This window comes from Perca flavescens, chromosome 12 (assembly GCF_004354835.1).
Source record: "Perca flavescens isolate YP-PL-M2 chromosome 12, PFLA_1.0, whole genome shotgun sequence".
NCBI classification, from domain to species: domain Eukaryota; kingdom Metazoa; phylum Chordata; class Actinopteri; order Perciformes; family Percidae; genus Perca; species Perca flavescens.
The window spans coordinates 20,237,351-20,250,794 of NC_041342.1; the positions used below are offsets into that span (position 1 = coordinate 20,237,351).

At 42.1% G+C, this 13,444-nt stretch overlaps 1 protein-coding gene across 4 annotated transcripts in view; it reads right to left on the minus strand.

Moving 5' to 3' along the window:
* LOC114564999 (netrin-G1) overlaps positions 1 to 13,444 on the minus strand; it is a 93,440-nt gene that overhangs the window by 49,902 nt on the left and 30,094 nt on the right. For all 4 annotated transcript variants that reach the window (XM_028592766.1, XM_028592769.1, XM_028592768.1 and 1 more), the window contains exon 3: positions 7,398 to 8,041. In XM_028592766.1, coding sequence (XP_028448567.1) covers positions 7,398 to 8,041 — 644 coding nt within the window. The remainder of the gene's footprint in view (positions 1 to 7,397; positions 8,042 to 13,444) is intronic.

Consider the following 13,444-nt stretch of genomic DNA (forward strand, 5'->3'; position numbering starts at 1 on the left):
CTCAAGGGGCTTTAGAAAGGACTTCAAAATAAATGGACATGTGGGTGAGTCTACCTCAAAGGACACTCTTAGCTTTAGTAGCCTGGAACATCAGAGTGAAAGTGGGCTAAGAAAATGCTATCCTGAATTTGAAATTGTGGAAGCAGTTATTCGTGCTGTGAGGCCTGGATTGAAACAGAGGAGTTATTTGGAGGGGAAAAAGAACCTCACCCTTGCTACCCTTAGACAAATACTCAGAGCTCACTATGCAGAAAATGATGCGACTGTATTGTACCAACAACTGACAAAAGCTGTGCAGGGACCTGGGGAAACACCATTAGATTTTCTGGTCTGGCTGCAACCATTGTTTAAAATGCGGCAGTGACACACATTGGGCAAAAGGGTGTAGAGTAGGGGAGGGACAAAAACCGGCGGGAAACTGGCGGAGGTTGTGACTGGGGGACACGCCATAACCTCAATAACAATGTCCCAAAAAGACCAACACGCAAAGCTAAACCCACCGATGGAGCCTGTACATCTGCATGAAAGGCAGAAGAAAAGGCAAAAACAACCCACTCCTCAACATGTTACACCTTTAAAGTCAAATGAAAAACAGACAGGCCAATCCTCTCATTCAGGTGACGCTGGTACAAAATACAAACGAGTAGCACAGCTAGTAGGCTGAAAGTGTCTTGTCTGGTGCAAAATGAATAAGGTTAAGACTTTAGGTCTGTGGGACACAGGGGCACAAGTGTCAGTCATGAGTGAGGCATGGAAGTCCCAAAAGATACAGAAATCCATCCAATCAGTGACTTGTTAAATGATGACGAAATTCTGGACTTAAGAATAGCCAACGGCTCAAAGATCTCCTTTCAGGGCTGGGTCAAGATTAGTCTCAATCTGTGTGACCCAAAAGGCCAAACATCAGAGTCTGAAGAGGTAATAGTCCCAGTGCTATTGAGCAGGGACGTAGTACAAAGACCAATAATAGGGTTCAACGCCATTGTGGAAATAATGAGAGATGAGAAAGTTCAGGTGCATCCCAGTGAAAAAGTAGCTATGCTCAGACAGTCACTAAGACTAGGCTCAGGAAAGGCAGAGGCACAACTAAATCTGATCCAGGAAGCTACCAATGACAACACTACTTACCCAGTCAGTACCGGACGCACGTCCACTATAGTCCCAGGGGGACATGTCAAGTGTATTAACTGCCCTGTAAAAACAGATGTCAAAGTATAAACTGAAATGCTCTTTGAACCTGAAGAGAATCTTTCTTTGGAAGAGGGATTAGAAATCACTTGCCAGCTGTTGAAGATGCCCCAGCTCAACCTAATTGTACCACGGAAAAGTCACTGAGAGATCCCCAAAACCAACAGTGGGATCCTCCCGTCAACTTGGACCACTTGACCAGTGAACAAACAGTCGTTAAGCAAATGCTCAGAGAAGAGTCAAGTGCATTTGCGAGGGACAAGAATGAGGTTGGCTTTATTAAAAACCTACAAATGGACATTGAGCTGAAGGATGATACCCCAGTAGCTAAAACATATAATGCTATACCACGACCACTGTATGACGAGGTAAAAGCCCACATACAGGACTTGTTAAATAAAGGTTTCAAACGCTCATATTTATCTGCTGTGGTTTGCGTGAGAAAACGGGATGGAAGCCTGAGACTATGTATTGACTACAGGGGGCTTAATAAAAAGACAATCCCGGACAGGCACCCCATACCGCACATCCAGGAGATACTTGATGGTCTGGGTGGGAATGCTTGGTTCAGCGTACTAGACCAGGGCAAAGCTTACCACCAGGGAAACATTAGCGAGGACTCCAGGAAATTTACCGCCTTCACAACCCCATGGGGGCTGTACGAATGGAACCGGATTCCATTTGGCCTCACTAATGCACCCTCAGCTTTCCAGCGCAGTATGGAAGAGAGCCTTGAAGGACTCAGAGACAAAATATGTATCGCTTATTTAGAGGATGTCTTGGTATACAGCAAAACATTCTCTCAGCATGTTGAAGATATGAGATCAGACTTAAAACGTCAACAAGCCTGGGGAATCAAGCTGAAGCCGGATAAATGTGACGTCTTTAAAAATGAGGTGCGTTATCTTGGAAAAGTGATCTCAGCTGACGGCTACAGGATGGACAATAAGGAGGTAGCTGCAGTGCAAGCGCTTAAAGCAAAATCACCTACCAACATCAGAGAACTCCGTAAACTCCTAGGGTTCCTGGGTTATTATAGGAGTTACGTGCAGGATTTTTCCCGTCATGCAAAATGCCTGTATGACCTACTCTCATCAGACTTAACCCAAGGTACTGAGTCTAAGTACACATTTCGATCAGCGAGGGCAGGACAAGCTCCTCCAAATCAGAAAATAGAGTGGACTGACACACACCAAAAAGCATTGAACTATCTTGTTGATGTCTTGACTAACCCACCTGTAATGGCTTATCCCAGGTTTGAGGATCCATATATTTTGCATGTTGACGCGGACTGGGAGCAGTCCTTTATCAGAGACAGGAAGGCAAACTGAGAGTCATCGGCTATGGCTCACGGACATTGACACCAGCAGAAAAAAACTACCGGCTACATTCGGGAAAACTGGAGTTTTTAGCACTCAAGTGGGCGGTTACAGACAGGTTTAGAGTTGTTTTATGCTCCCTCTGTAACTGTATACAGCGATAATAACCCTGTTACTTATGTCCTGAGCACAGCCAAACTAAACGCAACAGGACATCGCTGGGTGTCCAAGCTGGCTGACTTTAACTTGACATTAAAGTACCATCCGTAAAAACATGGACGCGGACTTCCTGTCCCGGGCACATTTGAGTATGGATGCATTAATGGCTGAATGCACAGAGCAGTGTGGCCCCGAGGTGCTAGGTGCAATATTCAATGCAGTCGAAAATCAGAAAGAACATGATGTGGACTGGATCTCAGCCGTGACCTGCAGCCCACATGTACAAGAAATAGCTGCCGATACCCAGTCAAACATAAAGATAACACAGCAAGAGTTACTGAGGCACAGCTGCAAGACACCGCTATTTCCTATGTGATCCAGCTGAAAAAGTCGGGAAAGAAACCAGACAAGACGAAAGTTACATGAGTGGAAAAGACTATGTTTCTAAAGAGTGTTTGTTGAAACGCAAAACGGCAACATGTAGTCAACTTGTGCTTCCTGAAGTGTACAAAGAGTTGGTTTACAAATATCTTCACTGTAAAATGGGTCACCTCGGGGTGGAACGGGTCTTGCACCTGGCTAGACAGAGGTTTTATTGGCCTGGGATGCAGAAGGACATTGAGTTTTTTATTACAAAAGTGTGTAAATGTAACTACCAAAAGAAACCTGCGGTCCTTGCCCGAGCTCCCATGTGTCATATACCTGCTACAGCACCATTTGATACCATCTCTATTGACTATCTTCACCTTGGAAAAAGCAGGGGAGGGTATGAATATATTTTGGTAATTATTGACAACTTTACCAAGTTTGCCCAAGCGTACCCAACCCGTAACAAATCAGGCAAAACGGCAGCAGACAAGATTTTTAACGATTTTGCTCTGAAATATGGTTTCCCTGCTAAAATACACCATGATCAAGGCATAGAGTTTGAGAACCATTTATTCGGGCAACTGCAAAAATACACAGGCATTGCAAACTCTAAAACAACCCCCTACCACCCACAAGGGAACCCAGCTGAAAGATTTAATCGTACATTGTTATCCATGCTGCGGACCTTGGATGAGGAGAAAAAGGGAAATTGGAGTGACTTTGTGAGCAAAGTTGTACACGCCTACAATTGTACGACTAGTGAAGCAACGGGTTACTCCCCTTTCTATTTGCTTTTTGGTAGAAAGCCACGTTTGCCAATTTATGTAATATTAGGGATAAGTGAGGAGGAAGGATGTAACTCCTATGAGGAATATGTTCAAAAATGGCAGCAACAAATGAAAGAAGCTTATGACATTGCATCCAAAACTATCAAAAAGACTACAGCAAGAGGAAAAACATACTATGATCAAAAGAGGCAAAGTGCAGTGCTTTACCCAGGTGACAGAGTCCTTGTGAGAAAAATGTCGGAACGAAGAGGGCCTGGGAAGTTGCGTTCATATTGGGAAAAGCAAATATACATTGTGGTCTCCCAAAAGGGGAAAGACAGCCCAGTTTATGAAGTCAAGTCTGAAAGTGGCACAGGGAGAGGCAGAATTCTCCATCGTAACATGTTAATGCCCTGTGATGCTTTACCACTGCAGGAACCAGTTAAAAAAACTGAAAAAAATCTGCTTATTAAAAAAACAAAGAGGCACAAAGAGAAAAAAACAAAAGATCCATCAGGGAACTCGGAGAGCTCAAGTGAGGATGAATACAACTGGGCTAATAGACTGAGGCACCATCACCACCAGCCTGGAGAGGAAAATGTTGCACCTAAAAATGTTCCTGAAATAATTCAGCCTGAAACCGAGGCTGAAACAGAGGAGGTCAGAGTTGAGTCTCCAGCCTCAGTGCTTGTGGACAATGACACTACCAAAAATGACATTACTACAGTTGACACAGAAGAGGAGCCACAGACAGTTCCAGCTGCAGACTGTACTGGCAACCAGGAGCCAAAACTTACTGACATGCAACCACGTCGTTCACAGAGGGAAAGACGATCCAGAGAAACACTGACATACAACTCGTTAGGTCATCCAACACATCGTGTGGTGGGGCTTCACACTAACCCACTGTATGTCAATGCACTGGCCCCAGGATATGGACAATACTGTATGCCTTGGCCACCTCCACAGATGTTTGGACCACATCTGGGTTATCCTCCACTTTTTTCCATGGGATACTACTGAAGGACAGCCTGTAGGTTGGACATGGACTGTATATATATATATATATATATATATATATATATATATATATATATATATATATATATATATATATATATATATATATAAAAGGAAATGTGGACACAGTAGAATTGTTTGTGAACAGAGTACTAACTGTCCATTAAGTGTGTCATCTGAAAAAAAGGGACTGAGATTAGTGAAGTTGGAAGCAAAAACAAAAAAGGGAAAAAGAATAACACAGCTGTGTTCAGTTAATGACTGTGATCCTTGATTGTAATACTTGACTGAGTTAAGACCAAATTTCTGATGGTGACATAAAGTGGTTAATATTTCAAAAGCTAAGTATTGCTTTATGTGTGACATAAGAGTCCAGATAGTTGGTTATTAAGCTTTGGCATTGAAACAATACAATGGTTGCTTTCAGACTATAAAAATAAGAAGTCTCTGGAGAAGATAATGAATGAACAGAAATAGTCTTGTATAGAAGAAAACGCATATAATTACACTATTGTTGCAACTGCTCAGAGGTAAAATGTTTAAAATGCTTAATAGTGTCATTTACGAGTAGAATATGACTATATCACAGGGTCTGCAATAGCGATATAAGGGTGAAACCTGTAAAATGAACTTAAATATGTACTTGTTTTTTACTTTCAAAAGAAAGATGTTGCCATTGTGAGTAAAACGTCGATTTTTCATAGTTCATGCGGTACAAAAATGTTTTGCTAATGTTAAGGACAACATTAATTTTGCAGGGGAGGAATGTAGCACTTGGAAATACTCCTTCTGAAAGTATTTTGTTTATACATAATATATAATTTAATCTGTGTTCTTGTTAGTAATGCCTTGAGACCTGTAGTTTGATTATACGTTATGCATTTCTTCACCTCGCCAGTAGGTGGCTACATGAGTAGTGATTTGTTGTTACAAGACACAGCAAGAATCCATAGAAGAAGACATGTGTGTGTGTGTGTGTGTGTGTGTGTGTGTGTGTGTGTGTGTGTGTGCGGTGTTGTACTCTTGAACTTGCTGTTTTGTGATCAGTTTTGCTGTGAAGGAATAAAGGAATAAAACTGAACGTTTATACACTACTAGCACGGCTGCTGTCTGAGTGGTGTAACAAACATATTCATCAAAAGTCGAAGTAATCAAAAGAAAACATATATGTTGTTATTTAAACTGAAAATGTAACCAAAGTTACCTGACCCAATAATCATATATTATGGGATTATGAGATGTCTCTGGAATCTTAATGTGTGTCTGCAATAAAAAATGCAAAGAGACATGTATTAAAACTCTTCTCTTCACCCCACCTCACAGGAGGCAATCTCAGCCCTCTGTCCTTGTCGAGTTAGGGTTATAATAAGTAATTTAGGGGAGTAGAGCTCAGTATCTGCCCAGGCTGCTCCTTTGTTGCCTGATTCAGTTTTTTTGATTCAATTTTAAAAACAGAAATTTGAGCTGTGTTGAACTTACTCTGGGCTACACTTGCTGATTCGCTTAAGAATTATCCTCATCAAAATCAAAATGCATTTATAGAATTCCATTCATGTTTAGAATGTGGCAGTTCAATTTTCTGGTCAGTTGATGGTGCTTTCTAAAATCATAATTAGCAACATTTTTGATGTCCCTTTATGGAAATGGGAAAACACATCAGATTTTGTTGTGCCAAAACTGGACCATTAGAACAGCACCAAGATAAGGCAACTTTTTCTCAAAAGAGAGAAAGGGTAGGTTGGTTCATACCAGAGGTGGTGCCATGTACCACGGAGAAGCCCCTGTCTTCAGGTTTTCATTCTAGCCGATCACCTCAGCAGGGGATCTCAATAATGAGCTCTTCCTCGCTACTTGGAGTAGTGTTAATTAGTGCGCGGTGTCTTTGTTTGGAATAAAAACCTGCAAACGGTTGGCACTCAATAGCACAAGATTGGCCACCCCCAGTTAATACTGATATTCCGTGATAATTATAATGCCATAAATTCTGTCAATCCATCCATAACATCCGTCAATATTGATAGACTTTATCTGATGCTGAGGACTACAGGAATCTCAGGAGTATTGAAACAGTTCCTCATCACATAATTCCTGCTATTTGAAAAAGTATTTTTCCCTAACAAAGGACAATTTAAGTTTACAGAAAATCCGAGGCTCTTTTTGTAAAAAAAAAGACCTCCACTTAGTTTTCAGGTTTTGTCAACAACTGTGCAAAGAAGTGCAGCATGCACCAGCAAAGATGAAGAAGCTTGCAAACAGGTAAACATGGATGTAACCCATGCACGATTTAAAAGATTGAAATATCAGCTCTGTAAATGTTTCATGAGGAAGGATTTGAACTCATGTTTGTTTAGACCTTAAGGATACACAGTGGTTTTTGGTGAAAAACACTCTATGCAAACATCAGTTTGTTTACCAGCAAAGTCAAAACCTTTCAAATAGGTTACAAATGTATAAAAAGTAACTGCAAACTGAAGCTGCTGTAAAAGACTTTTAAGCTTAAGCTTTTGAAGCAACCAAACTTCAAGACTTGATTTGATTCAATGTAAAAACCAGTAGGAAATATAAATGGGTTTACCTGCCCTGCACCTTGATGTCAGAGATGGCGTAGAAGTATCTGGACAGGTTATTCTCATCCACCATGGTGGCTCCAGTGGCTGGCTTCAGCAGCTTAATCCTCAGATCAGTGATGGTGAAGAAGTCCCTTAGGTTCTTGGTGGTATCCAGTTGGCCGTAAAGTGAGGCCATGTTGTGTAGCCGAGGCCCGGCAAAGAGGGCAAAGCGGTCCTTTATCTCAAAACGTACTGTCTTATCATTCTTCCACACGTAGCCACGGGAGTAGTCCTCAGTGCAGATGATATCCAGCAGGGTGCGCTGGGTGAGGTCGTTGACTGTCTTGGGTTCCATGGTGAAGGCGTCCAGGCAGTCAGTGGCATAGAACTGGTACGGGGTCCAGGTCCGGCCGTAGTCGAGTGACTTTTCCAGGACCATCTGCTCCGGTCGGCCTGATTCAAAGGTCAGTATGATGTCGTCGGTCAGCTCGATGGTTTTGTTCCACGACAGCGTGATGTTAACCTGGAGGGGCTTTGGGTATTTCTTCCATGAAGTGGACTGCCAAAATGTTGTGGGATTGCGACCCTCAAAGTCAAACATCAACTCTGGAGGATGAGCCAGCTCCTCAGTGGTAGCATCACATTCATTGTTGCACATATAAGGATTCTCCTATAAAGAAACAAATAGATACACACATGTAAGTACACATTGCAATCAGGGTATAAAATGTGTATGGTGCAACTCTTAGGTATTGTATAGTTACATTTGAAATTTGAAGACTAATTTGAGTGAGTTGTTACAAGATATCATATTTTCAAAGTGCTATGCCCAAGATAAAAAATGTATCTGGGCTTAAATTCAGGGACACTAGCCTATAATATACAGAGAGAAATATGAAATCCAGTGAGTACATTTTTTTCATCTTAATGCTGTTGAACTCTGGGGATGTGATTGAGTGCTGCTTATTTTTTATGAAAAGTTATCAATAACCAAAGACAAATTACATTTAGATTTTTTTAATATCACAAAAATTGCAAAAACTTTCTTTTATTCTCCTTTTGGTTTTATGAATGGAGGAAACTGTCAATTGTGGATTTAGTATTTATTTTTTGAACATTCAGATATGCGGATTGTACAGTATGTGTATACTGTTATATATTAGCAAACTCATGGCTGTCTGGCAAAAGAAATGCAAAAACAAAAATCCATGCACATGCTGAAAATATCTGGAATTTGAATCAGTACACCATTGTGCAAAAAACTAGGAACAAACTATGCTTTGTAGTTTAAGGAAGGGAAATTAAGCAATTAAAATATCAAAAAGGTATTTAGTTTTGCATAAAATATTTTGAGTGAAAGTGAAATGCTAGGAACACTTGTTGGTTATAAAGCAGCTTGCTGTACTAGTCCCACCCTCACCATTACAAACCCTAAAGCATCTCCCAGGTTGGGTGTTGGTCCACTTTCCCTCGAAAAGTTATTTGCTTTTCCACTGCCTCGTTGGCTCAACATCCAATCATGATTCACCTACTGTACTCAATAGCATTACTATCACATTCAGGCAAACGTGTATTTTATAATCTACGCAAGCAATGTTGGCCCTAGAGCTGCAGGAGACAGTGACCCTCTCATTATCATGACACTGTGGATCCCATATTCTCGTTCAGTGCCATTCCTGCCTACACTGTCACCCAAATTGCCAGTGTAATTGATATTCCTGTGTGGTGTTTCAGCAGAGATGGGAATGGAATCCCAATGAGTGTTTCTCATGAAACACGCAAAGGGACATGCATTTTTCATGGGCCTGTGTCTGCTCTGTACCATAGACATGCACTGAGTCTGGATGTTTATGTGAGCATGTTAGTTGGGGAGAAAGAGGAGCTCTTGATGTGTGTGTTTGTTTGTGAGAGGGATAGAGAGCTCTGAATGAGTTTGCTTATGTGTGTGTGCACATGCAGTATGTATCTGTGTGTGTGTGTGTGTGTGTGTGTGTGTGTGTGTGGCATGTATGTGTGAGTGAAAGGCAAAGAGGGAAAGAGAGCAAGAGAGAGCTGAAACAGAGCCAGAAAGCACAAGACACACTTCAATTGACATTCCTCTCACCTCTGCTCCAGGAACAATGAGGTTAAGTGCAGATGAGATTCAGATCAACTGTAAAGTGGTTCGATAATCAGCAATCATCTGACACTCGCACACGCAAAATTATCTAAAGGTGAGAACAGTGCTATCTGCAACATTACTCGCTCATCTCTCCAGTATTGCAGTGCATTCATAGGAGACTGCAACTTTGTTGAGTGAGGCTCACTGGCAGGAATAGTGATAAGCAGACGCCATTATATTTTATTTGAAAAGACCAATGGCTGCATTTTGTCTTTGAGTAAGGACCCTAAATTTATCTCTATCTAAAAATGTATTCAATATTTTATCTTCTCCACAGTAAGACCTATGTATGACTACCCTGTTTTAGATATCTTGTCAGTCCATTTTATTTCCTTTGGGACTGTGACATGCTATCATCTCCTCAGTACAGTAGAAGTGATAACTATGGGGTGAGGTAGAATAAGACTAAGGAATTGTGGGTCACTAGGCCTGATCAGCTGACTCAAGCGTTGCATGATCCAATTAGGAGGGTAATAAGGGTTATGCTGCTAAGACAGAGAGCATAAGAGAGAGTGTGAGGGAGAGAGAATGTATAACAAGTACACTTTTTTTTTTTAAATCTTAGTTGCTGAAAGTATTCTCTCACGCCCTCGCACACCCACACATGCAAAGCCAACATGTAGCTTGAAAGGCCATACTGAAAGTAGAAACACAGAGAAAGAGAGACAGTGATCTGAAAGAGAGAAAGTTAATGGGTAATAGGGAGGACGTTGGTTGCTTGAGTTTGACCACAGGGAAAATAAATTGTATTAGTCAACTGTTTGCCAATAATGTGTGCTGAGACTCGTTATATTCCCTACTTGTGCTTGAACAGCCTTGGAGGTCTGCTCAGAGCTCAGACCTTGATTGTACATGGAGAGGGATGGAGGAAGAGTAACACAGATGTGTAAGAGAGAGTGATTTCTCTGTTGAAGAGCATACATTTTCACTTATATTTTTTCCATTTGCTGTCACGGTAAAGTTCGGGGGAGCAGCGGGGTGGCTGCCTGCATCTTCTGAAATGGGAGCCTTAGTCACAGACGATATAAAGAACTCAGGGCCAGATGTATGTACATTTGCGAATATAGCGTTATCAGCGCCATGGCCAACCCGCAGAAAGCGCACGCTGTGATACTTCAGCTCACGTCGTATTTACCAAACCTGCAGTTCATCGGGTAATCAGCGCCTTTCTCCGCCCACTATACCATAAATTGCGAGCATATTTCTATCATGGATCAGCCACCAAGTCAGTCAAAACAGCGAAAACAAAGATTTTGCGATAACAAAGTTGATCTGCTTGTTCATGAGGTAACAGCTTGATGCGTGTTATTTGGGCATTAGTGGTGATGAAATGTATGTATTGACGAGTGCGCTGTAACAAAGCATTAAGGGCTAGATTTATCAAGCCGCTTGCGCCTGTTTCCAGGCGCTAATTGGTCGCAAAGACGGACGTAACCGATGCGGGCGATTTACAAACAGGGCGCACTTGGGTAAAATCGCAGATTGCCTGCCACATAAGCGAGAAGAGACAAGTTGCGCTTTCAATATGCGTTCGTGGGAGGGTCATGGGGAAAGTGGGAGTTCCACCCAAAAAGGTGGGAGGATACGCGTAAAGTGCGCCTAATTATATATTCCGTGGTATTTACAAATGGCGCTTTTCCATTACATGGTACCTACTCGCCTCACCTTGACTCTACTCGCCTTTTTTGGTTTTCCATTACGAAAAAAAGTCCCTGGTACCTGCTAACAGGTACTTTTTTTAGTACCTCCTCAGGTTCCAAGCGAGCTGAGGCGAGCCGAGAAAGTGACGTGAAACCCTGCAGGCTACAGATTGGTCGGAAAGAATCGTCACTGATCACTGCATTGCTAGCAACAGACGGCATTTTTAAATAGTTTAGCCAGCTGTGTTTTGCTGCCGGAGGCTCCACGCAGAGCTTTCTCCGTAGCATACAAGTGGCCTGATGTTTATACCAAGTGGGTAAGCTTCGCTTCAGAACTCGAACCTCCTATGGCGCCATTTTGTTGTTACCTGGCCATCACCTCTCGTTAACATTCCACTGACTAGCATTCATTTTGGCGCCACTTGACAGCGAATAACTTTACATCTGAAGCGTTTAAAGACTCCATTTGTCCATTGTTTATTTCTAAAGAAACACGACAATGTATAAAAGACCTTGTACCTCACGTTATGGCTCCGTAGCAAACGTTTTTGTAAAAATAGGCTAACGATTGTGTCACATAGTAGAGGAATTACCGTATAGTACAGGATAAGCTTGCAGGCAGTTTTGACTTACATGAGCTGTTTACAGCGTAGGCATACACGTGGATAGCTGAAAATGCGTACAATAACACGCCATTTGGCTTTATGAAAGTGGCGTGTATATTTACGCAAAGTCATGATGACATGTTGATGGTTTATACTAGTGCGCTGGTGTGTGTGTTGAGTCGCCGTGTGTGTGTGTGGGGAGCTGGTGAGCGAGGGAGAAGTGAGAGAGTGCCGGCGCTTAGCTCCGCAATAGAGTAGTGACTCAAGAGTCATATAGTGAAAGAAACAAAGTGTCTCCCCTGTTCTTTCTGACCACGGTGGGAAATCTGGAGCAGGAAAAGTTAACTATCTTGTTGATTTCATGTTGTTTACGGAGAAGGAGAACCAGGAAATGAGTCGGGGGAAATGCAATGCTACCAAGCCACGCCCACGGCAGTCGCTATGACGACCAGCCAAGCTGAGGCGGTACTAAAATCTGCAATGGAAAAGGGACGCACAGTACGCCGCGTAGAGGCGAGTCGAGCAGGTACCATGTAATGGAAAAACTGCCAGTAAGAGCGCGCCTCTATTCTGCGGGGGGAATTGTCCGCCTCTTAAAAGCAGGTCTAAACCAAGAAGCGCGTTTTCCTGTGTGTAAAAATGTACCTTATTCAATGGGAGCAGACTAAAAACTAAATAAAAAAACCCACCTCCATGTCTGTTCCAATTTTCTTAAATAATTTGGTGATAATTTAACTATATTTATATATATCACACTCTCTTTAATGACTTAACCCCATCGGTTGGGTTGACATATAAATGATATAAACATCCATCCATCCATCTTCTTCCGCTTATCCGGTGTCGGGTTGCGATATAAACATATGTATACATATTAAGCCAACACAACACTATCATAACAGACCACACATGCCTTCATTCTCTACAGAGATCTCAAAAGTATCTATGCCGTCCACAACTTCCACCTGTTCGGCAATGAGTGTTTGCTGCACCACCTCTTCAGTAGTAGATAGCGTGTCTATTTCTGGTGGACCTGAACCGGTTCTCCTCGATTGTGCCCGGTTATACGCTACCTTCTCTTTTGTTCTGTGCTTTATGTTTTGCCACTGTTTTTTTTTACCTCCTCCACTTGTCTCCGTGTAGATGATAACAAGTTGATTGTATTTCGTATGGCAAACCAAATCGAATTTATTTCCGAGATTGTGGATGTTCTGCCCTGTAATATGTTCACGTTTGTTGTTACTTCATGCACTAATAGGTCAATTTCATCGTCACTGAATTTAAGCTTGCGCTTTCTTTTCCCCGTAGGAAGATCCATGATTGATACATGTGGGCCATTCTTTGCTCTTTTAGAGGCGCGCTAATGGAGGGCGGAGTATGCGCTGATTGCCTGATGGGTGTCAGGTTTGATAAATACTACGCAAAATGTGGAAGCATAGCGTGCGCTATTACCAAACTCGCATAAACAGACACAGCGCAAACTGCGCTAGTGTTAGTAAATTAGGCCCTAAGTACTTGTTAAATTAGGCTGTGTTAAATTTACCCCAGTAAATTACCCCCAGCTGTTTGAAATTATCCTGATGCCAATACTTGTAATGTAGCGAGGAGTTTAACAACTGCTGGAATGGAATGTCAACAGTGAGTCGGAGATTCAATGTCATCTTTGA